A 27,896-nucleotide genomic window follows, 5' to 3' on the forward strand; every position below is an offset into this window, starting at 1 on the left:
CGATACTCAGCAACTTGTGCAAACGCACGGAGGAACAAACACAGTTCCGACACTTTACATACACGTGCGTAAATCGTGAACACAACAAACATCCAATACAATTGAGCGCAAAAACAAACAGAAAAGGAAAAAGGGATCGGTGGCGGCTAGTAAACCGGCGACGCCGACCGGCGAGTACCGCCCGAACAGGCAGAGGAGTTACCTTCGCTATAAGTCATGACAGTCAGGGCTGACACCGTTGGTACTTTAAAAATATGATGTCAGATCAGTTGTCATTATTACTGATGATAGGACAACATAAACTGTATCTTGGAAAGTCTACACATCAGATTCACATGGAATTGTTGTGCAATTTAAATGTTTAAATATTAAACTATTTGTGAAAAGATGACATTTAATTTTTGTTTTTAAAATAAGAGAATTGTTTTCAGAAGTAAAATATGCTCAATCAGTGGCCACGCCCACGTGATTAGGCATTGGTTGGAATTGATGAACCAACCCCTTTACTACATTTCTATAAGAGCCCCTGTGACCCAATTCACGGCGAACTAAGCCAACCTCAGCGTGAGCTCTGGTTGCACGACTACAACCTAATGAAATTAACATTGTGTTCCTGATGACGTGAGGACTGATGTGCATACGTTTAGAAGTGCGAATTTCAACGTGGAGGTGACGATCGCCACGCTGGAAGGATGAATTTGACTATACCAGCTAGAATATAGCATGAGCTTATAGTATGGCAACTTGGTATGAACTTTGAACTCTTATTCAGTAAAGAAGTGATACATCCTAGACGTCGAGTTATCAGCAGCAGCAGTAAACGTGTGTGGCCTACGAAAGGACGAACAATCTCTTCAGAACGACAGGGTACTACAACTTTTCCGTTCTACCACACGACGACGGTGCTACAACGTATCCGTTCCACCACAAGATGACAGACTACAACGTATCTGTCACGTTCCTGACCTTATTTTCCTTTGTTTAGCTTTGTTTAGTTGGTCAGGACGTGAGCTGGGTGGGCAGTCTATGTTATGTGTTTCTATGTTTAGGTTCATTGGTAATTAGCCTTATATGGTTCTCAATCAGGGACAGGTGTTTGACGTTTCCTCTGATTGAGAACCATATAAAGGTAGGCTGTTCACACCGTTTGTTTGTGGGTGATTGTCTTCCGTGTCTGTGTATGTACCACACGAGACTGTTTTGTTTGTTTAGTCTGTTCCTGTTCGTGCGTTCTTCGTGTTATGTATGTTCTCATGTCCAGGTCGATCGACGTCGTTTTTGTTATTTTGTAATTTATTCAAGTGTGCTTCGTGTTCGTCTTGTTTGAATAAATTCATTTGGTACTCCACAAAAGCTGCGTTTTGGTCCGATCCCTGCTCCTCCTCAGACGAGGAGGAGAACAATCGTTACAGAATCACCCACACACCAAGGACCAAGCAGCGGTGGAGAAAGCAGCAGCAGCGCACGAAGGAGGAATGGACATGGGAGGACGTTTTGGACGGCAAGGGTTGCTACACATGGGAGGAGATCCTGGCTGGAAAAGATCGCCTCCCATGGGAACAGCTGGAAGCAGTTAGGAGAGCAGAGGCAACCGGAGAGAGGAACCAGCGTTATGAAGGTACGCGGCTAGCACGGAAGCCTGTGAGTCAAGCCCAAAAATTTATTGGGGGGGGGGCTAAAGGGTAGTGTGGCGAAGTCAGGTAGGAGACCTGCGCCCACTTCCCGATCTTACCGTGGAGAGCGAGAGTACGGGCAGACACCGTGTTATGCGGTAAAGTGCACGGTGTCTCCTGTACGTGTGCATAGCCCGGTGCGGGTTATTCCACCTCCCCGCACTGGTCGGGCTACGGGGAGCATACAACCAGGTAAGGTTGGGCAGGCTCAGTGCTCAAGGGAGCCAGTACGCCTGCACGGTCCGGTATATCCGGCGCCACCTCCCCGCCCCAGCCCGGTACCACCAGTTCCGGCACCACGTACCAAGCCTCCTGTGCGTCTCCAGAGTCCTGTGCGTCCTGTTGCTGCTCCCCGCACTAGCCTTAAGGTGCGTGTCCTTAGCCCAGTACCTCCAGTTCCGGCACCACGCACCAGGCCTACAGTGTGCCTCAGCCGGCCTGAACTGCCCGTCTGCCCAGCGGCGCCTGAACTGCCCGTCTGCCCAGCGGCGCCTGAACTGCCCGTCTGTCCAGCGCCGTCTGATCTGTCCGTCTGCCAAGCGCCGCCTGCGCTGCCCGTCTGTCCTGAGCCTTCAAAGCCGCCCGTCTGTCCTGATCCTTCAAAGCCGCCCGGCTGTCCTGAGCCTTCAAAGCCGCCCGTCTGTCCTGAGCCTTCAAAGCCGCCCGTCTGTCCTGAGCCTTCAGAGCCGTCCATCAGTCAGGAGCCGCTAGAGCCGTCCGTCAGACAGGAGCCGCTAGAGCCTTCCGCCAGACAGGAGCCGCTAGAGCCTTCCGCCAGACAGGAGCCGCTAGAGCCTTCCGCCAGACAGGAGCCGCTAGAGCCTTCCGCCAGACAGGAGCCGCTAGAGCCTTCCGCCAGACAGGAGCAGCCAGAGCCTTCCGCCAGACAGGAGCAGCCAGAGCCTTCCGCCAGCCATGAGCAGCCAGAGCCGTCCGCCAGCCATGAGCAGCCAGAGCCGTCAGCCAGCCATGAGCAGCCAGAGCCGTCAGCCAGCCATGAGCAGCCAGAGCCGTCAGCCAGCCATGAGCAGCCAGAGCCGTCAGCCAGCCATGAGCAGCCAGAGCCGTCAGCCAGCCATGAGCAGCCAGAGCCGTCAGCCAGCCATGAGCAGCCAGAGCCGTCAGCCAGCCATGAGCAGCCAGAGCCGTTAGACAGTCCGGAGCTGCCCCTCAGTCCGGAACTTCCCCTCAGTCCGGAGCTGCCCCTCAGTCCGGAGCTGCCCCTCAGTCCGGAGCTGCCCCTCAGTCCGGAGCTGCCCCTCAGTCCGGCGCTGCCCCTCAGTCCGGTGCTGCCCCTCATTCCGGTGTTGCCCCTTAGTCCGGTACTGCCCCTTTATCCAGGTGGGTTAATTTGGAGGGTGGCCATTGGGAGGAGGCTACGGAAGCGGGGATTGACTATGGTGGGGTGGGGAAAACGTCCAGAGCCAGAGCCGCCACCGTGGACAGATGCCCACCCAGACCCTCCCCTATAGGTTTAGTTTTGCGGCCGGAGTCCGCATCTTGGGGGGTACTGTCACGTTCCTGACCTTATTTTCCTTTGTTTAGCTTTGTTTAGTTGGTCAGGACGTGAGCTGGGTGGGCAGTCTATGTTATGTGTTTCTATGTTTAAGTTAATTGGTAATTAGCCTTATATGGTTCTCAATCAGGGACAGGTGTTTGACGTTTCCTCTGATTGAGAACCATATAAAGGTAGGCTGTTCACACCGTTTGTTTGTGGGTGATTGTCTTCCGCGTCTGTGTATGTACCACACGGGACTGTTTTGTTTGTTTAGTCTGTTCCTGTTCGTGCGTTCTTCGTGTTATGTAAGTTCTCATGTCCAGGTCGGTCTACGTCGTTTTTGTTATTTTGTAATTTATTCAAGTGTGCTTCGTGTTCGTCTTGTTTGAATAAATTCATTATGTACTCCACAAAAGCTGCGTTTTGGTCCGATCCCTGCTCCTCTTCAGACGAGGAGGAGAACAATCGTTACAGTATCCGCCCAGAAATATTATTCAAAGGACAATGGAGATCTCTGCTGGGCAACCCAGCCTTCCATCTTCGACCAATCCATCGAAGCGCAGCTCAGAGTAAATATATTTCTTGCATTTTCCTTTTCCGAATGGGCGTTATTTAGAATGCATAAGATTCTGTATTTACGATAGCATAGCTTCATAAGGTCCGATAGAGACCCAATCCTTTTGTTCCTCAGTCTTCCCGCACTTTCATTCAAACCCAACACCTTTTCTTTGTGTAACCAGCCGTCATATCGGTTTCGTCCGCTAGGGACGTTTTCTTTTATGACATAATTAGTAATCAATCTTTGATCCATCCTGTGTATATGTAATTCTGTGTGATTATTTAGGTATTTAGTAAATAAATAAACCACATTTTGTATTGCTGATTGAACTTGTTAGCCAGGGTTTGTGAAGATAACCAAGAATTTTACGACGTTCAGATGAGACTGAATAAGGTGACGATTAATAATTGACTGCTATTGATATAACATATTACCAGGTCTTTAAGAGTTTACTCGGAAGACAACAGCTCTATAAACATTCTTCCGTGGTGCCCCGACGTCCTAGTTAATTACGTTTACATGATTAGTTTAATCAGGTAATATTAATTACAGAGAATTGATTTTATAAAATAGCATGTCATATAATTTAATCCATAGTAAAGACACGACAATTGGAAAGCAGTAGCTGTACAGTAGCGTGCTATAAATTACTTCAGAGCTCAGGCTCTGTGCTCCACAGAGTTGTATGGGTTTTGTTTGACTGACAGACGTGTTCTGAACATGAGTACCGCACGGGACAAGAAGTTGCCCCATCACTCCTGCATTTTTTGTTGTCTGAGTGAGGTAAGGCCTGTAAATTAAAAGGACTCAATGTGTTCTGAAAGATGAGATGGTGAGGATTATAATAAATACCACTTTGATGTCATACAAGCAAGCCAAACACCTGTGAATCCAAATTTGCACACTTCCATATCATAAAACTCATGTCATATACAGCGTCAATGTTTATGATAACTAGGTTTGATATAAGATGACATGGCATCACACTGGGTTGTTCTGAAAAGAATGAGCCTATGTTAGTCTATTGTGAAGAAAATGTGCCGTGGAACATGCACTTGAACGCACACGACTCCTTTCTATGCTCACCAAAATGACTCTCTTTCTCTGAATTGCCTTGTGAAAGGTTAACATGGTAAGATCGCATTTTATAACTTAGCTAGTCATGTTGGCAATAGAACAAAAAAACACCTTATCATTGAAGACTCTTCTTTGAGCTATAAAAGTGCATTGAAATTATGTAGGAACTGTGCACACTTTGGAGAGGTGTGTGGCCACATGGAGACATTTCCCACAGGTGTAAAGGGTTAAGGCCTTGCTATCTGGTAGTAATTATCATTCAATAGCGTCAGTCAACAATGTAGCATCAGCCTAAAATGCTGCTAACCTTTATCCTTCCTGCCCTGATTATTCACAATAGAAATGTGCATCCTTATTGCATATTCCCACCTTCGACACAATATGTGTGTATCGTATTTCCTCTTCCTTGAAGAATTACATACATTTCTCTCTCTCTCTCTTTCATCATTCACCTTGCATTCTATGTTTTCTTTATTCCATCAGGACCAAATATCCATTTGTTGTATACAGAGCTTGGACAATGGCCCAAACATCCCAGTATATCTTTTGGAGATCGATTCCACAATGGAATTGATTTAAGCTTTAAATGGCTGGCGGATCTCTGTCATTCTGTCTCTCCTGAAATGCATAACCATTCATCTGATTCCATCTGTACCATTTTCCCACAGTCCACAGCACCACAAAGTAGCAACATATCCATGCAGAAGTAATGGGACTGCACACACCAAGGACAGAACGGACCATATGTCTTTTCAAACTATCTCTTTTTCAAAGTAACGGACAATATGTCTCCTTTTCAAACTCTCTCTTTTTCAAAGTAATGGTTGTATCATGATTTATCTTGTAACAATTTGATAGCGCTAATATGAGGGTCACAACATTAGGAAATTGAGGCAAAACAGTTTTTGTAAGGAAAGGAAAAGATTGGGTTATTGTGGTAATAACATTGAGCCACAGAGGAGACCTTTGCTTTATGTTAGATATGTGGACTTTGAAGCATCCCCCCCAAAATGACCGACTGCTGTATTTGTTCTGTTTCTCTCTATGTACAACTAACCAAACCGAGTTCTGAAATCTATCAGAAGTACTGCCAGTGCGTTTTCCATAGTTGGACAGCCTTAGTCACAAGGCGTAAACTTATGACTAAATCCACTTTCAGTTAAGTGCTCAGGCTTTATTCTGATCAGGCTATTGATGGAAGTGTCTTCTTCTTCTCTGCCCATCATAGGGAGGAGGCCATCATGTCCACCTACTTTGACACAGTAGATGATCTCCTGGCGTCTTTCGGCCCGGTCCGAGACTGTTCCAAGGACAACGGGGGCTGCCGGAAAAACTTCAAGTGTGTGTCGGACCGCAGAGTCGACTCAACAGGCTGTATGGTGAGTTACTGTCACCTCTGTAAAACCTCTCGAAAGAAATGTAATTCCCACATTTATTCTTAGTATGACACCATGAGAATTGCTGCATAATGAAGTGCTATATGTAAGTGTAATTTCTCAGCTGTGTGTAATTTCTCAGTTAGAGGATTCATAACCTCCCATAATTTAGAGGATTTATGTGATTCAGTTTGACTTCATTGAGTTAAGATGCTTTAGGCAGTTGAAGATCTGCTAATTAACACATACACATTGATAGAGAGGAAAGGGAGTAGGCGCCAGTCGTTTCCCACCACATTCTGAAGAGTGTTAGGCATTCCATGATGATAATGATCTTGGGACATGTTTCTAAATCTGTGATTGGCAAAAGTGTGAACGTTCACACCACCTGATTCCATATTGCCATATATGGCTCCATAAGCAAGTCAAACAGGTGTACAACGAAGATGTCATGATCCCAAGCTTACTCAAATCATCTATATCCCAAAAACTGAAATTTCAGGAGTAGCTACATTCCCACACCCAGAAATGTTAAAAGTTATAGGCTGTCATAGTGTAGCCTACACTCTTAGCATGGGTTCCAAATGGGTTCTTCAGCTATCCCCATTGGAGAACCCTTTAAATAACCCTTTTTGGTTCCAGGTAGAACTATTTTGGGTTCCATGTAGAACCCTTTCCACAGAGAGTTCTAAGTGTAACCAAAATGGTTCTACCTGGAACCAAAATGGGTTCTATATGTTATCAAAAAGGGTTATTTAAAGGGTTCTCCAATGGGGATAGCCGAAACCCTTTTAGGGGAACCAAAAAGGGTTATTTAAATGGTTCTCCTATGGGGATAGCCGAAACCCTTTTAGGTTCTAGATGGCACCTCAGAGTGTACTGTAGGAAACATATTACAGTTGATTTGATATGCAATACAGTACATCTTTGTGTGAGCGCGGTTGGTCGTTTGCATATTTACAACGGGAGGAGAGATGGAGGAGAGACGGGAAAGGTCCAATGCCAGAGGTTTGACGGGAGTTTGGGCGGGCTCGGAGTCGTAAAACAATTACATTTATAGGCCAGTTGGGTAGCTGTGTGATGGATGGCTGGTTCATTAGGGGATAGGGTGCTGCTGTAATTTGACTGGCCTCTGGGCTGTATGTCCCTAAGAATGAGAGCCAAACACTGATACTACAATTTCTACTGGGACTGTTAAAATAATTGGTGAATCGAGAGAGATTTGCTCAACAGCACAACTCTTGCTATGCTACTCTGAGAGCCAGCTTAAAAGGGATGTTGCCTCACACAACTATCAGAGAGTAATTGTTTTACCCACAAATGTAATTTATTGCTAAATATTGCCTTATACCACTCAGAGGTCTTTCATATGAGGATTCCCCAACACAGTGGACAATGGTGTTCTTATAGTGCAACATTGTGTTAACCTGTTGCAGCTTACTTTACATGCCTCCAATTTGTAAAGACATGGAAACATACATATTTATTCTACAGCCATATACACTGACGGGACCATGCACACGGGAAACTGTTGAGCGTGAAAAACCCGGTAGAGTTGCAGTTCTTGACACACTCAAACCAGTGCGCCTGGCACCAACTACCATACCCTGTTCAAAGGCACTTAAATATTTTGTCTTGTCCATGAGGGTACAACACTCATGTAGAGCATTGAGCACAGCTTTATTTCAGGTAATAGATACGCAGGGTTGTATCCAAATCATTGCATTTCCATAATGTTTCAAATGTTTATCTCTTTAGGAGCTAGGTAGAGTCACTGCATACACATCAGGGTTAACCCCTCAGGTCTTACTCCATACATGGTTACCATGACAATCTGACTTGTTCTCGGAACCATATACTGTATCATAAAAATATGCCATGCTTGAGAAAAAGGCATCTTTAGTCACCAGGACTTATACATGGTGATGTAGTGCTTGCTCTTGTTTATTGTTTTATCATCAAAGGTGAGATTTTTCATGAGTGCATTAGATAAAACCTCAGGACCTAAACTCCTGTGGCTGAAACCTGAAGTTCATAAATATGTAGTAACAAATAGGGCAAGAGTTATCTGCTTTAACAATGAAAAATAACTATGAAAAATATTAGTTGGCACTAGCGTCCACTAAGTAGTGTTATTAATTGAAAGTCACGTTTTTTTAACATGAATCTCTGGATATACAAGTTAACTGCCAAAATAAAGGAAACACCTACATACATTGTCTTAATAGGGTGTTGGTCCACCACGAGCCAGAACAGTTTCAATGCACCTTGGCATAGATTCTACAAGTGTCTAGAACTTTTTCCCACAAGAAATTCAATAATTTGGTTTTGTTGATAGTAGTGGAAAATGCTGTCTCAGGAGCCACTCCAGAATCTCCCAAAAGTGTTCAATTGGGTTGTGATCTGGTTAACTGAGATGGTCATGGCATATGGCTTATCTATTTTTCATGCGCATCAAACTATCAAAATACCACTCGTGCCATGTGGATGGGGGCATTGTCATCCTATGGGGGCATAGCCATGGTAGCCAAAATAATGTCCTACCCAGCATTTTTATAAGCATAATGTAATTTGAATTGCTTAATTAACTCAGGAACCACACCTGTGTGGAAGCACCTAATTTCAATATACTTTGTATCCCTCATTTACTCAAGTTTTACCATAATTTTGGCAGTTAACTTGAACATCTTAACCATATGGCTCAAATACTTAGTGCACGTTTCATTCCATAACAATAAACATTATGTATAGGTACATCAATTGAGTTATGATGGTGCTGTAAATTATCTCTCTGCTACGTGTTCTTTTCTGAAACATATACTCCCATGTGTTATTTTTCTTCTACCGTCTTTTCAATGTAATCACTCTTTTCCCCATTTACCGCTTTTCATTCAAACATTCAAAGTGAGATGTGAGCTACATGTCAACTCTACTAAGAAATACATTGCTCTCAATGTGTGATGATCCCTTCAGAAGCTAGGCTAGCTTTTCATTTCATATGTTGTTTCTTACCTTAAGGTTGACGTTGAATTATGGCTTCATCTTTTATGGAATAAAACTATAGCACTTTTTCCAAAGAGCAAAGACTCAAGACAGAGAGACAAATGTCAGCTAGCCCATCAGAGAGAACAGAAGGAGGTATTATCTTGACATAATTTGTCTAATGCCATATGGTTTTCATCAATATCATGACAGATTTAGCATTGATTAAGAGGTATGACATTACCATCAGAGGGGAGAAGAGCATTGTCAGGCGGTAGGTGTAGCTGGTGCATGAAGTCAGGCGCAGGAGAGCAGAGATGAGTGAACAACGCACTTTACTCAAGAAAATAACACAAAGTAAACAATACCAATGTGCGAACAATAACGGTTGCCACAAAACACGGGTGAAAACAGCACAGGGAAAAAAACAGCCGGAAACGTACCGACCAAACAATAAACAATCACACACAAAGACATGGGGGAAACAGAGGGTTAAATACATGACCAGTAACTGGGAAACTGGGAAAACGAGACAAAACAAATGGAAAATGAAAAATGTATCGGCGATGGCTAGAAGACTGGCGACGTCGACCGCCGAACACTGCCCGAACAAGGAGAGGCATCAACTTCGGCAGAAGTCGTGACAAGTATTTGAATAAAAGTCAAGGAAAATAGTTTTGATTGACAACGAATGAAGCACATTGTGTGGGCGACTTAGCAAAGTGAGATGCAATATGGGTACTCAATCAAGCTATGTAATTAGTGTTTAAATACAGTAGGCATTTATTGACTAATTCTACTATATTGTTATTGTATTTATAGGTACTTTTAACAACCCATAACACAACATTTTAAGACATCATTGGGAGTGCTTGTCATCTCCAAATTACTTAGGAAATTGCTACAAAGAGATGAGTACTAAAGCAATCATATTTTGGCTCTTTTTGTGAAAACGAATCCTTTTAAGTGTGCACTCCACCTCTCTGTCTAAGATGTTATTACTGAGAGAGTGGATGAGAAGCAGATATATAAACCTCTTAAACTGGCCAATTTGAAGGGTTCAGGGTGGGAAATGCTATAGTAGGTGGCTTTGGAAGACACACAACATAATAACTATAACAGGGGAAGTGGTGGAAGGGCAGGAGAAGAGGACGTTGCGATCAGATGAGCCTGTTTCATTTAACACAATGAACCACGCTAGAACTCTATGCCATTGTCTAAATTGTCTTACATTTCTGCTACTGCTACTGTCGATGATTCAAATACCCTGCAACAGGCCACATTTGTGTCTAAAATAGAATTATAACAATGCCTGTTAAAGTATTATGGATCTTTCCCTGGTCTCTTTATATTTGCAATTAACATTCATGCCAAGCAAACGGTTATCAATCTTTTGCTTAAAAATCCCTTACCAATGTGCAACTCCATTTCTGACTGTCCGGCGTTGGTTCCTTCAATAGCCTTTGAGTGCTTTGTCTACAATACATCAAGTTGTTTTTCAATGGTGCTCAGTATACATAATATTGTCTGATGACAAATTATTGTGATTTTCTACATTTGTAAAAAAAAAAAAAAATACAAAAATTGCAGACACTCTTATCCAGAGCGACTTACAGTGAGTGGATACATTTTCCAACTTTTTTCTGTACTGATCCCCTGTGGGAATCAAACGCACAACCCTGCTCACCAACTGAGCCACACGGGACCGTCTCCTTAAGTATTTCTCCAGTGGTCATGGTATTTCAGTTTACTAAACCCACAGCAGCTATGCACTATTAGCACTGTAATGTAACGAGGCCTCACAGGTTTCCATGTTCTTTGCTCTTTATTTATTGACATGCTTTCATTTCCTCAAAGTACTGTCTTGACATATCACCGGTTCTGTTTTGATACGAATACTGACTTCCCCATTAAGACCCACATGGTTTATCGAAAACCTTGTATATGACACAACACACTGGTGTCAACCTGACTCCTCAGAGAGAGGAAATAGCTAAAATGTCCAAAAACCAGCATGTTTGATTGCATTGCACTTTTAGTGTGATGACACAACCAAATGTTTTGTCATGGTTTCAGTTCACTGTCAGAAGTGACTTTTTTGAGTTGTGTATTTAGTGTAGCCTATATTCTTATCACACAAAAGCGAACTGCAGACATGAGAGAAACTGTCGCCATGCCAATTGAATCCAATATGCCTTAATTTCAAGGAATTAACATATACTTTATCAGAGTAATGGCAAAAGCTAATCTTGTCTGGTGTATATTTCCCTGCACTCCAAGGATAATTATCAAGTATTCCTGCAGTACATCTGAAATATATTATGAAATAAAAGAGAACAAGCGATAGACTAAAAGCGTATTAATTAACGGACTATCGACTGAGGTGCAATAAACTGAGTTCTAGCTTTGGGTTGATAAGGATGAATCTGGTTCCCATATGTGAAATTCTAATTAATTTCTTTTGGAACGTTGCTGAATGGCCGCTGTTCCACCTCGCTAATTTGTTGCTAGCTTGTTAATTAAATATTTCAGTCCATATTCAAGCAAGTTGGCTATGTGATCCCAATGCCTCTCTGCCCACTTCCGTGTGCACTTTGTAAAGCATCAATTAGAGTCAACTTGGTTGCTATTGCTATACATGAAAAGGTAGCATGTTGTTGTCAAACTGTTTGACTTTTCTTTATTCCTGTTTGTAGAAGTGGTTTTTGAGAACTGCAGTTTATTCCTCCAAAGTGAGTGATAACTTTACCGATTCACACATAATCTTGAACATTGCCTCCTGTATTGTGCCTCATCCTGATATAAGGATTGATATTAAACTGCTCTATAACAGAGCCTGTTCCTGTCTTCGTTTGGACAGCAACGAGTTTGATAGAGATTCATGTTGTGTTTTAATAGGAATTAAAGGTCTTGTCTGTCTTAGATTATGAATCAAATAAATCCTTGTTTATTACCAACAGATCTTAAACATAATTTAACGATTGTTATCCCCAACAAAGCTGATTGGTCCCCTTAAAAGATAACTAACCGTTTGAGCTTCAATTGTAAATCGATTCTAAGCATGCCCTTTAAGGTGCTGAAAAGGTGGCAGTCATTTTGATGATTAAAAAATAACAACTCAATTTGTTCAAAGGTTACGGTGGCTGTTTCAACTGCTGCTCATGCTGGAAGCTAATTATCCTCCTACTCTCTAGGAAGTAGGCTGCTATTTGGGTTCTGCTTTTTGTTGGCACCAACACAAGGTACCAGTGATCAAATGCAATCACTAGATAGAACAATTAATAGAATAGTTATACAATCCATGTGTTCCCAGCAATAATTATATGTTTATAATTTAGCAAAGAAAGGCTACCAATCTCTGTCAAGGCTTTTCGATTTCCGTGTATTTTTTCCCGCTCCAGTTTGGGCATTATGATGCAATCAACGTGCATCTGTTTGTGTGTGTGTGAGTGAGTGTGTGTGTGTGTGTGTGTGTGTGTCTGTGTGTGTATGTGTGTGCGCACTTGTATGAGTGCTTTCATATTGGTAGGCATGTGTGTGTGTGTGTGTGTGTGTGTGTGAATGTTTATGTATGCATTTGATAAATAATACATTTTCATCATATAATCATCATGCTCCATACCCCAGTAGGGTGCTGCCATGGCAGGTATCTACTCTGATAGCATAGAGGGATGAAGATTAAAATTACAAAAATGGCTCGTCTCATGTCATTTCAGCAAGCCATGACATCCACCATCTCAGATTGTTCTGAAATTGTTTCTGCAGTTAGAAACATGACATATTAGCATTCCTTTAACATTGTTTTGTCTAAATATAATTAGACTTCTGAGAAATTAATCTAATTGACTGCACCCAATTTGGTCTTTAAAAAAAAAGTGATAAATATAGAACCTAAAATCAGATTTGAACCAAACCCCCGCCAAATCCACCCCAAAAGTATCAGTATTAGTTCTCTCTGTCTGACAAGTAAACTCTGCAAAAAAAGGAACATCCTCTCACTGTCAACTGTGTTTATTTTCAGCAAACTTAACTTGTGTAAATATTTGTATGAACATAACAAGATTCAACAACTGAGACATAAACTGAACAAGTTTCACAGATATGTGACTAACAGAAATGGAATAATGTGTCCCTGAACAAAGAGGGGGTCAAAAGTAAAAGTAACAGTCAGTATCTGGTGTGGCCACCAGCTGCATTAAGTACTGCAGTGCGTCTCCTCATGGACTGCACCAGATTTGCCAGTTCTTGCTGTGAAATGTTATCCCACTCTTCCACCAAGGCACCTGCAAGTTCCCAGACATTTTTGTGGGGAATGGCCCTAGCCCTCACCCTCCGATCCAACAGATCCCAGACGTGCTCAATGGGATTGAGATCCGGGCTCTTCGCTGGCCATGGCAGAACACTGACATTCCTGTCTTGCAGGAAATCACGCACAGAACAAGCAGTATGGCTGGTGGCATTGTCATGCTGGAGGGTCATGTCAGGATGAGCGTGCAGGAAGGGTACCACATGAGGGAGGAGGATGTCTTCCCTATAACGCACAGGGTTGAGATTGCCTGCAATGACAACAAGCTCAGTCCGATGATGCTGTGACACACCGCCCCAGACCATGACGGACCCTCCACCTCCAAATCGATCCCGCTCCAGAGTACAGGCCTCAGTGTAATGCTCATTCCTTCGACGATAAACCCGAATCCGACCATCACCCCTGGTGAGACAAAGCCGCGACTCGTCAGTGAAGAGAACTTTTTGCCAGTTCTGTCTGGGCCAGCGTTGGTGGGTTTGTGCCCATAGGCGACGTTGTTGCCGGTGATGTCTGGTGAGGACCTGCCTTACAACAGGCCTACAAGCCCTCAGTCCAGCCTCTCTCAGCCTATTGCGGACAGTCTGAGACTGATGGAGGGATTGTGCGTTCCTGGTGTAACTTGGGCAGTTGTTGTTGCCATTCTGTACCTGTCCCGCAGGTGTGATGTTCGGATGTACCGATCCTGTGCAGGTGTTGTTACACGTGGTCTGCCACTGCGAGGACGATCAGCTCTCCATCCTGTCTCCCTGTAGCGCTGTCTCAGGTGTCTCACAGTACTGACATTGTAATTTATTGCCCTGGCCACATCTGCAGTCCTCATGCCTCCTTGCGGCATGCCTAAAGCACGTTCACACAGATGAGCAAGGACCCGTGGCATCTTTCTTTTGTTTTTTTTTCAGAGTCAGCAGAAAGGCCTCTTTAGTGTCCTAAGTTTTCATAACTGTGACCTTAATTGCCTACCGTCTATAAGCTGTTAGTGTCTCAACGACCGTTCCACAGTTACATGTTCATGAATTATGTATGGTTAATTGAACAAGCATGGGAAACAATGTTTAAACCATTTACAATGAAGATCTGTGAAGTTATTTGGATTTTTACGAATTATATTTGAAAGACAGGATCCTGAAAAATGGACATTTCATTTTTTGCTGAGTTTAGTATTGAGCTGCAGCTTGGAGTAATGTTTATTCATGTTATGTAATGTATTCTCAGTGAATTTAGTTTTGTTTTTTACATGTTCAGAAAAATTCTAATTTTTGTGTCATAACTAAAATGTGTAAGGTTTATGTTCTATCCTTTATCCATATTGCCAGGTTCTGACCACTAGATAGTGATGTTCCTGCTCGTTTTTGAAGAATCCTCCCTCAATATTAAAGGGATAGTTCACCCAAATTACAAAATTGCATATTGGTTTCCATACCCTGTAAGGAGTTTATGGACAAGGTGTGACAGCAACCCATTGCTTTGGTTTTGTTTAACCTGGTCACTGTTTCAAATGTTAACTTTCTAGCATTTGTGGCAGAAATCCAATGCATGTCAATGGTACCTATACTTAATGATCAAAAGTGCTCGTTGAAAAGTGCTCGTCAAACATCTAATTTCAAAATCAGGGGAATTAATATGGACTTGGTCCGCCCCTTTGCTGCTATAACAGCCCTCACTCTTCTGGGAAGGCTTTCCGCTAGATGTTGTAACATTGCTGCGAGAACTTGCTTCCATTCAGCCACAAGAACATTAGTGAGGTCAGGCACTGATGTTGGGCGATTAGGCCTGACTCGCAGTTGGCTTTCTAATACATCCCAAAAATATTCGATAGGGTTGAGGTCAGGGCTCTGTGCAGACCAGTCAAGTTCTTCCACACTGATCTCGACAAACCATTTCTGTATGGACCTCGCTTTGTGCACAGAGGCATTGTCATGCTGAAACAGGAAAGGGTCTTCCCCAAACTGTTGCCACAAAGTTGGAAGCACAGAATTGTCTACAATGTCATTGTATGCTGTAGCTCACTGGAACTAAGGGGCCTAGCCCAAACTAAGGGTCTTAACCCGAACCATGAAAAACAGCCCCAGACCATTATTCCTCCTCCACCAAACTTTACAGTTGGCACTATGCATTGGGGCAGGTAGTGTTCTCCTTGCATCTACTAAACCCAGATTCGTCCATCAGACTGACAGATGGTCCAAACCTGGTAGTATCAGGATGTAGGCTGGGACACAAACCTACCAACTTCAATTACACATGTATTTGAACAGGGGAATAAAACATCACCAAATTCACTGAGAATACATTACATAGGATGAAGAAACAATACTTCGAGCCAGAGATCCATACTACTTGTCTGACATAGAGAACTAATTCTATATACTGGTTGTTGTGGTGGGATTGGAGTGGGGTGGTGTGGGTGGCTGTTGACCATTTCTTTGGACTAACTCATGGTTAGAAAGAGTTTAGTCCAAATCGGATGTTAGGTACTATATTTATTGAATATTATGTGAATCCTATATATTAAAATGGCCAATTTGGGGGCATTAAATTACCTTAATTTCTCTTAGATCAAATTATATTTCTACAAAATAATGTTGCAGGAATGCTAGTCTCATCTGTTTCTAACAATATAAAAAAAATCGGAATAATCTGAGATGGTGGGTGTCAAAATCCTGTTCTTTTTGAGGTGGAACGACCCAAATGAAATGTTTATTTTTCCTGGTCTGTCTGTGAAGACGGAGTCCGCTGTGAATTAAATATAAATGAAGCAGGACTAATAAGATTGTGTTTCCCAGACTACCCCACATGGAGCCCCGGGGCATATGTTTGGACCAGCGGGCAATCTTATTAAAAGTTTCCACAGACTCTGCTCCCTCTCTCTCTTCCCTCCATCGTCAGCATTCAAACTGACTTCCAACAAACTCCCTAGCACAGTGTTGATTTGCAAAGAGGATGGACGCCAGCATTGATGTGAGTAATGCTGTCCCTCACAGCTCATTGAAATGCAGATACAACTATATCAAAGGCCTGGAGAGCTGTGTTCAACCTGTGATGTCAAAACTTAAAAGAGAGGGAAGGAGGAAAGATAGAAAGTATCACGGCCATCTTGTTCAATTTCCTCCCATCCTGAGTCTGGACTTTGGGCCATAAATCTCCAGCTAGGAGGCTGTTAGTTACCCCACCACTCGTTTGTACTTCCAGGAAATGGAAATGGTCTATTAATTGGTATTCTGAATTAAAGCTGGTGGCGAAAGCTCCCTGCCTGTGCCTACATGATTAATGCAAATATGTGCCAACGATAAAAACCTTGCACAGCATGTCTCAGCGGTCAGAGTTGTGGTGGTATTTTCTCTTTGACTCTTTTAGGTCTGCTTTACAACACCCCATGTCAGAAAGGAGTGAGACATACAATGGTATTGCCAGCCACGCTTGGGCTTGAATTCCATTAAGTGACTAATTTCCTTACCCTGTCTCAAACTCAGAAGACCTATTTAATGCATTATGGAAATATATTCCCCATGAAGCCTATGTTTTGAAGTCACCGCTCATGTTTTTTCTTTGCCTTTGTTTCCTGTAAGCGAGGGAAATGTGGGTTCTCGTTCGAATTGCTGTATATAGGAAGATTACTGGAAGCATATGCTTGTAAAGCGAGCAAGGGACTCAACTTGTTCTCTACAGCAGGCCTACACAAAACCGCTCTGCAAATATATGTGTGAATTGAATAGTACTGCATCAATGCCCCCCCCCCCCCCCCCTCCTCGCTCACTCAATGCGCAGATAATCTGAGAGATACAAATACTATGTGGAACCATCGCTGTAACTGCATTTCCATTACTACATGTTTAGCTGATGTTGCACATAAACACACCATAGAATAATGCTCCGTAAATGTAGAGCTGTTCTGTCACAGTTTAAGGCTGAGTTAAGGCAGACTTTTCCCCTTCTGACAGACAGGCATGAGAACTAGCCTGCCTGGGGGTGTGTGTCGGTAGAGTGCCAACCCTGACACAGTCAAAGAATAAGCTAACCTTCAAATTGGCAAGGTTTGCCCCAAGGAAGCACGCATTGATCTGTGCTGAAGTGCACACACCTCCACACTCTTGATGTGCTCAATAGTCTTGCTGGGGAGGCCAGGAGAAGTTCACGTGACTCCGTCAACTCTGTGGTTGTGTTGGTAAAACTTCAACGGTTACAGCTGAAGTATTCATCCGAGAGCTAAGAGGCTCAGTTAGTTCTGCTGCATTCATTGTAGCCACAGATACAGTGTCCATCTTCTTAATGGATGTAGTCAAGGGAAGAGCAGATGCCATAATTTTATCAGCACATCACTCTGTTCACTTTTCCCTTTGGGACATCTTTGGGAATGTTGTTTGGGATGCAGTATGGCACTGATGCGTCATTGATTTCAGACCCATTTTATAATTTTATTCATGCTGTCAAATTGAAAAGATTTTGGGGAAATAATAGACAAGTCTTGGTTCACTAGTTATGCATTGCTAAGCACTTTCCCCATTATAGTACACCCCATTCGAATGTGGAGCACACTTTGAAAGTCAAGAATTAAATAATTTGTTCTGAGCAAGAAGCAAAAACTGTGTTCTGTTGCCCCTACTTAGTATGATATTGAAGAGACGTCTGGGGGAAAACATTGCCTCTTACCCCTCCCCATGAGCTCTGCCTTTTTCTTTATCCCCCTTATCACTGCTTGTCCCCACGGTCCTGCGTTCTGGAAAGATGCACATCACAACTTTTCCTGCCCCACTGAACAGCTCTGCTCATTAATCTACATTTCAATGGGTTATAATTTCCTGCAAATGCCTTTTCATAATTCACACCTCATTTCTCTCACACTGGTGGTTAAGCGTGGGGATCGAGCCTTGTCATTTATAGTACGGGGGGAACACTATTTAGGGGACACACATGGCACACCTCTCCATGTCACTGAGGCTGGAATTAAATCCAACCCGCAACTTCTTGACGCACGGATCCCTTTAGCGGGATAATTTTCATAAACAACCGCTGAATTGCAGAGCGCCAAATTAAAAAAAAATACTAAAATATTTATTTTCATGAAATCACAAGTGAAATATACCAAAACACAGTTTAGCTTGTTGTTAATCCACCTATCGTGTCAGATTTTGAAAATATGCTTTACAGCGAAAGTAATGTGAGTTTATCGATCACTAGACAAAACATTACGAACAGCTAGCAGCAATGTAGATTGGTCACGAAAGCCAGAAAAGCAATAAAATTAATCGCTTACCTTTGATGATCTTCGGATGTTTGCACTCACGAGACTCCCAGTTACACAATAAATGTTCCTTTTGTTCGATAAAGATTTTTTTTATATCAAAATACCTCCATTTGTTTGGCGCGTTATGTTCAGTATTCCACAGCCTTAGGCAAGTCATCAAGGCTTGACGAAAATTCCATATAGTATCCGTAAAGCTCGTAAAAACATGTCAAATGTTTTTAACAATCAATTCTCAGGTTGTTTTTAACATCAATAATCGATAATATTTCAACCGGACTGTAAACTATTCAATACTGGAGAGAAAGAAAATGTCGAACAACGAGTGTCTGGCGCAACAACTAATGGAGGGACATCCGCCAATCCACTGACGCGTTTTGATAAATCTCGCTCATTTTTCAAAATAAAAGCTTGAAACTATGTCTAAAGACTGTTCACACCCTGAGGAAGCCACATTATTTTTCCAAACATAAAAATTCTGCCCCCTAGCTTCAAGAGGATAGCATTGCTCCTGATTCAAGAAAATGTGTTTGAAACAAAAAAGAACTAGTATTTTGACCCAGAGTTTTTGGTAACCTGCAAAGCTTGATCGAATTCCACCCAAATTCATGCTCCATGCAGACATATTTTTATTCTGGGTGTTGTCCTTAATATTAACTCAGGACATGGATCTCACTGGGCTCAAAGGGCAGGGATAAGGCTTTAGGCCGACTTTTATTAAAGTTTTTCACGTTGAAGTGTATTGTCTGAGTCGATCATTGTGCTGTATAGTGTTCATGACTCCATCGGCCATAACAAAAGGCTTATTATTTTGCTTGGCTTAGTAGTGGAGTCCTCCAGAAACACACATTTTCTAACTTTTTTAAATAAAATAAGATACTGCATTATCATCACAGGACTTTTTATTATCCTGAATATCTGTATTTTGAAAAAGGAAGGCCACACACATCATTTAACCTCCCTGATCCCTGAAATAAAAAAGGATGCATCGCAATAGCATGTAAACACATTGATTAATCAAGGGTCACCACGCAGTAAGAATGACAATTGAATCAGTGCTTTTGTTTGATATCATAATCACAGTATAATCAAGGAGTCAAGGCAGATCTTTCATCCCCTGCTGGGCTGTGTTTTATGTGTTCACTGATAATATCGTGTCAAGGTAAAAATAAAAAAAGAGAAGCAATTCAATTTGGCTCAGTCACAGCCCTACTGCACATTAAAACGATAGAAAAAGTATTAAATCCAGTGACTTTATTCCCAACTGGCAGAGCCGTGCTGGGTTAGATATCCTGCGAAAGATTGCTGTTTCAATTTCATTCCCCTCTAATAGTTTAATGAATGCGGGAGCAACATTATTGTACTTAGAACCCTGATATTATCTCCTATCTGTTGGGACTAGATGAAGATGGAGGGAGAATAACAAAGCATCCTTTATTGAATTGAGCTCTAGCCACAATTTCTCCCTTCTTGTCCTATAGTCCTCTGTTCTGCGGGTGCGTGTATGTCTTTCTGCGCGCGTGTGTGTGTGTGTGTGTGTGTGTGTGTGTGTGTGTGTGTGTGTGTGTGTGTGTGTGTGTGTGTGTGTGTGTGTGTGTGTGTGTGTGTGTGTGTGTGTGTGTGTGTGTGTGTGTGTGTGTGTGTGTGTGTGTGTGTGTGTGTGTGTGTGTGTGTGTGTGTGAGGCATTGCTACTTGACCATCTGGCATTACACATGGACAGTTGTGGACAAATCCAATGAATATTTCATTCCAGGAAAAGGCTTAGCAGTTTCTGAGAAACCTGACGACACCAAGAGATTAAATATACCAAAACAAGACAGTACAGTCTAAATCCCTGTAGTCATCACTGCCTTTGGTTGACACCGTTCCTTAGCTAAACACAGCTGTGTCATTTCACTATGAAATTAAGCATTGGAGAAATTAAAATAGACAACATAACAGCTGGAAGAGACTTCACCTCTCTCTGAGGGGATCGTCTGTCTTCCGTTTTTTTGGCACTCTTGGCACTCTCCTATGGATTTCCATGGGCATACATCTCTTTCACCTCCAAATCAGATCAAGCTGTCAAATAAATACACATTTTGATGTCTATCATCAGACAATATGATTTACCCTGTTAGTACCCTTACAATAAAGAAGTGTGTGTCCTGTATTGCTCTCAAAGTACTTAAACATCCTAGTACATCGCCGTTCATTATCAACCCATTAGTTTTCTCCTGTATTTCCTCTATCTTGCCCTATCATTGCTAATTCCCTGGTTTTTCCACCAAGCTCCTTTCTCACCATATGGTGACACATGGGGGTCAACGACAGCTATCACCTTCCTGACTATTACTTCATATGCCGGGTGCTAAGATGTAACTTAAAAATAAAGCATTTTAATGTGTCTGTCATCCTAGGACCCAGTCATTAAGAAAAAGGATCTTAGTAAATTGCACAGAGCCTGATTAAAACTTGGGGTGTTGAAAGGTGATTAGAAAAAAATGAATGGCTTACTGTCACGTGATGTGGTGTATTGGGCCTCGGAGGCGTGTGTGTGTGTGTTCTCTAAGTTCCCATACTTATCCCTTTTGGGCTCATGATAGATCAGGATATAGCGCTGGGCGGTCATTTATGGAGCAGCCATTGGGCGTTTACTGTTGCCGTTTAGGAATACTGGGTAATTGTTTTGCCATGTTTTATTTGTTTTCTTAAACTGCCTCATTTTATTTGTTTTCTTAATCTGCCTCATCGACACCGTGTCTATTGCCCATACTCCAACACTGATCAATATCGCAGCCTGACAGGCTCGTATAACAGCACTTCTAAGGCTCTCCAGTGTGAGTGAGTCAGCGCTCCCTCTACCCTCTTCTATCCTCCCCTCCCACACTTCTCCTCCTCCTCACACTCCCTCTCCTCCTCCATCTCTTTCTACACCATCCGAGTGCTTCCTTTCTTGTCCCCCCCTTCTCCACTCTGCATTGCCATACAGTACACGGTAGTCACAGATGAGACCCAGTATCGATTAGCTGAGCAGCAGTGCACTGGTGCGTGTAATCCTCTATAGGAATGTTATGGACGGAACCGTGATAAGATAAGGTCTGTTTGTATCCCTATAGAACCTGTAGTGAAGTTGAGGTGCTGTTAGATCTTAGTGAGGAGCAATAAGATCCTGGTGGCATGGAAATGATAGATTCTGATCAGACCCATGTGCCAATGAGAAGATGAAGAAGCCTGCATGATGTTATGAGCAATATATTACTGTATAGACGCCATAACGACAAGTTCTAACAGTCAAGATCCAGAATGATACTGTGGATGACAGACACCCATGGGAGCAGTACAGTATTGATTGGTTTAGCTGCATTGGACTGTGGTGTGTGTGTGTGTGTGATGTCACAGGGTTAATGTTAGCCATAGCCTGATACAGTATGAACTCATTTCCCTAGCACACCAGGATTCAGTGCACTTTTCCAACAAACCCTGAGGATGTGTTTATCAGCCTTGGATCTTATCAGTCTACAGTCTTCTTATCACAGGAACACACCATAGCTACTCTATCTGCAATACAGTTATACTGCTACACTAAATGTCTCTTTAGCATGGCCTTATTGCAGATAGCTGTGAGCAATCATCACAAGGCTTTTGACATAAAAGGGGCTTTGAGAAAGATTAAGCACACTTCCTGAAATAGGTAGTTCAAAAATATCTCACTCCCTGAAATTGACCAATTCCAATGAGATACATGTCATTTTAAGGCTCTATATTAAACTCTACACTACTCTATACTAAAATCATACAATATGTAAAATGCCTCTTTTTATCAGAGCTGGCCATATAGCCTAGGCCTATGGTATCTCCTCACATGTTCAGTCTTTCGGCCACTTAGCAGCCATGAGATGTCAGTGAAAGGGTGATGTCACACTGAATGCTATCCCACAATTCCCAGGGGTGACACTCCACTCTGGCCTCCCAGACATCTACCCATCCATCAGGATCGAATTATCTGTCAGCTGGTATTATGTTTGACATCAACATCACTCTGCTGTTATTATGGCTGCCCATCATCCAAATAAGATAAACCCCAGATATGTCCCAACAACAATAACAGCTGCCACTACAATCACAGAGCAGAGATGTTACTGAGTTGTTTAGATTTTCATCAAATAAGAGGTATTTGGGGTGTTTGCATGCACTAATACAAATGTCCACGCATATTCAGTGTGTTTTTTAAGATTTGAAAAGGGGTTTTATTTGTGATTGTGTACAGTAGGTGTTGTATCAGATTTGGTTTTGGATTAGATAAAAGGATGGTGGTCCTGTCAAAATCACATAACATAGAAGATAACCTATTGTTCTGTCCCTTTTTGTTGTGTAATCACTCCATGAATGAAGGCCTACACTAAACAGGTGCAATTGGCGGTGGGTTAAAACATGCAGGAAATGACTGCTACATTTAGGACAAACCTACTTCTGAAAGCTTGTCAGCAGTTGTATTGTGCAGTCATCTAATTACTAAAATGTCAGAGACTGTCTGGTAGTACCGCTGTGTGATAGCAGCACTGTCAGGTTATCACAGCACTAAACTCCCTAAACTCTGCTCTGCTCTAGCAGAGCTTTCAAATCACTCTACTAATCTGAAGTAAACACACACCATATAGGCCTCAAGTCATTTTAAATAAGTCACTTTTTATCAGGCCAATTTGGGGGGATTATATCTAAGTACTACCGTTTGCTGATTTGAATGGTATTTTGAAGTGCTGTATGCACTTATGCCGCATACTTGTGCTGTATGCAATATTCCTTATCCAAGTGAGAGTCTCTATAATTGGCTTGCAGTTTATCCATGTGGTTGAGATTAATTTGGAGAGCTCTGTTCTGATTACTTTCCCTGATTAGCCAATCAACACTTCATCAAATCCCCACAGACTCTTGAGGGGAACCCTGGGAGATGGAGTTCTTCATCACTTTTCTCATTTTTGTTAATTAAAGCAGACCATCTCGCTGTCTGTCTCCTGGTAATTGCTGGGTCCTGATCTGAATAAATACACTACATGACCAAAAGTATGTGGACACCTGCTCGTCGAACATCTCATTCCAAAATCATGGGCATTAATATGGAGTTGATCCCTTCTCTGCTGCTATAATAGCCTCCACTCTTCTGGGAAGGCTTTCAACTAGATGTTGGAACATTTCTGCAGGGACTTGCTTCCATTCAGCCACGAGCATTAGTGAGGTCGGGCACTGATGTTGGGCGATTAGGCCTGGCTCGCAGTCGGCATTCCAATTGATCCCAAAGGTGTTTGATGGGGTTGAGGTCAGGGCTTTGTGCAGGCGTTAAGATTTCCCTTCCCTGGAACTAAGGGGCCCGAACCATGAAAAACAGCCGCATCACATTAGTCCTCTTCCACCAAACTTTACAGTTGGCACTATTCATTGGGGCAGGTAGCATTTATCTGGCATCCGCCAAACCCAGATTTGTCCGCCGGACTGCCAGATGGTGAAGCTTGATTCATCACTGCAGAGAACGCATTTCCACTACTCCAGAGTCCAATGGCAGCGAGCTTTACACCACTCCAGCCGATGCTTGGCATTGCTCATGGTGATATTAGGCTTGTGTGTGGCTGCTCAGCCATGGAAACTCATTTCATAAAGCTACCGATGAGCAGATATTGTGCTGACGTTGCTTCCAGAGGCATTTTGGAACTCGGAAGTTAGTATTGCAACCGAGGACAGACAATTTTTACACGCTACGTGCTTCAGCACTTGGGGTCCCGTTCTGTGAGCTTGTGTTGACTACCACTTTGTGGCTGAGCCATTGTTGCTCCTAGACATTTCCACTTCACAATAACATCACTTACAGTTGACCAGGGCAGCTTTAGGAGGGCAGAAATGTGACGAACTGACTTGTTGGAAAGGTGGCATCCTATGATGGTGCCACGTTGAAAGTCACTGAGCTCTTCAGTAAGGCCATTCTAGTGCCAATGTTTGTCTATGGAGATTGCATGGCGGTGTCCTCAATTGTATACACCTGTCAGCAAAGGGTGTTGCTGAAATAGCCGAATCCACTAATTTGAAGGGGTGTTCACATACTTTTATATATACAGTGGGGAGAACAAGTATTTGATACACTGCCGATTTTGCAGGTTTTCCTACTTACAAAGCATGTAGAGGTCTGTAATTTTTATCATAGGTACACTTCAACTGTGAGAGACGGAATCTAAAACAAAAATCCAGAAACTCACATTGTATGATTTTTAAATAATTAATTTGCATTTTATTGCATGACATAAGTATTTGATCACCTACCAACCAGTAAGAATTCCGGCTCTCACAGACCTGTTAGTTTTTCTTTAAGAAGCCCTCCTGTTCTCCACTCATTACCTGTATTAACTGCACCTGTTTGAACTCGTTACCTGTATAAAAGACACCTGTCCACACACTCAATCAAACAGATTCCAACCTCTCCACAATGGCCAAGACCAGAGAGCTGTGTAAGGACATCAGGGATAAAATTGTAGACCTGCACAAGGCTGGGATGGGCTACAGGACAATAGGCAAGCAGCTTGGTGAGAAGGAAACAACTGTTGGCGCAATTATTAGAAAATGGAAGAAGTTCAAGATGACGGTCAATCACCCTCGGTCTGGGGCTCCATGCAAGATTTCACCTCGTGGGGCATCAATGATCATGAGGAAGGTGAGGGATCAGCCCAGAACTACACGGCAGGACCTGGTCAATGACCTGAAGAGAGCTGGGACCACAGTCTCAAAGAAAACCATTAGTAACACACTACGCCGTCATGGATTAAAATCCTGCAGCGCACGCAAGGTCCCCCTGCTTAAGCCAGTGCATGTCCAGGCCTGTCTGAAGTTTGCCAATGACCATCTGGATGATCCAGAGGAGGAATGGGAGAAGGTCATGTGGTCTGATGAGACAAAAATAGAGCTTTTTGGTCTAACTCCACTCGCCGTGTTTGGAGGAAGAAGAAGTATGAGTACAACCCCAAGAACACCATCCCAACCGTGAAGCATGGAGGTGGAAACATCATTCTTTGGGGATGCTTTTCTGCAAAGGGGACAGGACGACTGCACCGTATTGAGGGGAGGATGGATGGGGCCATGTATCGCGAGATCTTGGCCAACAACCTCCTTCCCTCAGTAAGAGCATTGAAGATGGGTCGTGGCTGGGTCTTCCAGCATGACAACGACACGAAGCACACAGCCATGGCAACTAAGGAGTGGCTCCGTAAGAAGCATCTCAAGGTCCTGGAGTGGCCTAGCCAGTCTCCAGACCTGAACCCAATAGAAAATCTTTGGAGGGAGCTGAAACTCCGTATTGCCCAGCGACAGCCCCGAAACCTGAAGGATCTGGAGAAGATCTGTAGGGAGGAGTGGGCCAAAATCCCTGCTGCAGTGTGTGCAAACCTAGTCAAGAACTACAGGAAACGTATGATCTCTGTAATTGCAAACAAAGGTTTCTGTACCAAATATTAAGTTCTGCTTTTCTGATGTATCAAATACTTATGTCATGCAATAAAATGCAAATTAATTACTTAAAAATCATACAATGTGATTTTCTGGATTTTTGTTTTAGATTCCGTCTCTCATAGTTGAAGTGTACCTATGATAAAAATTACAGACCTCTACATGCTTTGTAAGTAGGAAAACCTGCAAAATCGGCAGTGTATCAAATACTTGTTCTCCCCACTGTACGTATGTATATATATGTATGTTGACAACATATATGTATGTTGACCCCTCTCTCTCTCTCTCTCTCCCTCTCTCTCTCCCTGTTTCTCTCCCTCTCCTGTGCATCTCTCTTGCCCCTCCAGTGTCCCGACGGGCTGCGGCCGATGAAGGACGGCTCGGGTTGCTATGACTACTCAAAGGGCACGGACTGCACGGACGGCTTCAATGGGGGCTGTGAGCAGCTGTGTCTCCAACAGCTAGTGCCCCTACCAGACAACCCCAGCTCCAGCAACATCCTCATGTTCTGTGGGTGAGTCAGCCAGTTGCAGGACACATACAGCATCAGGGAAGAAGCCCCTTTAAAATGTCTTCTTTCCTGGGCAACCTGGGTCCAACAATATGTTCTGTGGGTGAGAAGTAGGCCATTGTTGATAACACAAATAGAGCATAAGAGCAGCTCTTTACAATAGGTTGTCTAAATCAGCTGCTATTGAACTCTAAGATGGTAGAAAGACAGCTATAGCCTTTCACCGAAATGGCCGGGCAAAAAATACTGTTAGAAACAACTGTGAGAGTGATCTTCATTTATACATGTCAACTGTGAGATTGATTCTCATGTTCACCTCTTAATTGGCAGTTTATGAATGGTCTACAGTATAGAACGTTGATATGGAATTCTACTGTAGGCTACTTCACGAGTCTGCCAGTGTGTCTATGTTCGTTTCATTAGAATTAAGTAAATGTGTGCTTTGTGGATCACAGCCATTTCTGAAGTAGACAATGCTGAATGTGCAAATCCAACCACAGTTTTCCTTTAACGCAGACCAGTCTGGGTTTAAATGTTTGATGTGCTTACACAATGGCTTTCATTTGAAGTATTAGACAGCTAACAATACATACTTCTGCAATCTATTAGTTCTTTGAGCTCGGTACACGTTCTCTACTGGGAAATTAGGATATTGTGTGTGAGTAGAGTCCATAATACTAATGTCTCTGCCTCTGCATGATGTGCTTGTTACACAAACTCCCCTCCCCAACCCAGGTGTGTGCAGGAGTACAAGCTGGGAGCAGACGGTCGCTCCTGTCTCCTTCAGACAGAGAACTGTGAGGGGCCAAAGTGCCAGAGGCAGGACATTCGTTTCAATGACACCCTGTTTGGGGAGATGCTGCACGGCTACAACAACAAGAGCCAGCAAGTCAACCTGGGACAGGTCTTCCAGATGACCTTCCGGTAAGTTCTCCCCCAGAGGAGGATATGTCATCCTTATTACTGTTGTGTACCTGTGGTACCTTCACAGGGGATGTTATCCAAGCCATATCACTTTGTGACATCTGGCTTTGGCTTGTCGCTTTTGGGATACAGCTAGGTGGCAGGAGCTTTCCCAAAAATGTTGTGGCACCTGTAGTGGTATTGGGCTGACTCTTGATGGCATGTTGCTTTGACTATTTTGACCTGTACTTTACACCACTGGGTTTTTAGACAGGGTGGCATGACAGAGATAACGAATTAGGCTAAAGCA

The 27,896-nt window shown here is 43.0% G+C and overlaps 1 protein-coding gene across 2 annotated transcripts in view; it reads left to right on the top strand.

Moving 5' to 3' along the window:
• Positions 1-27,896, top strand: part of LOC139543999 (astrotactin-2-like) — a 450,311-nt gene that overhangs the window by 252,153 nt on the left and 170,262 nt on the right. For both annotated transcript variants that reach the window (XM_071350635.1, XM_071350634.1), the window contains 3 exons: positions 6,036-6,186; positions 26,520-26,686; positions 27,419-27,607. In XM_071350635.1, coding sequence (XP_071206736.1) covers positions 6,036-6,186; positions 26,520-26,686; positions 27,419-27,607 — 507 coding nt within the window. The remainder of the gene's footprint in view (positions 1-6,035; positions 6,187-26,519; positions 26,687-27,418; positions 27,608-27,896) is intronic.

This window comes from Salvelinus alpinus, chromosome 18, assembly GCF_045679555.1.
Source record: "Salvelinus alpinus chromosome 18, SLU_Salpinus.1, whole genome shotgun sequence".
NCBI lineage: Eukaryota > Metazoa > Chordata > Actinopteri > Salmoniformes > Salmonidae > Salvelinus > Salvelinus alpinus.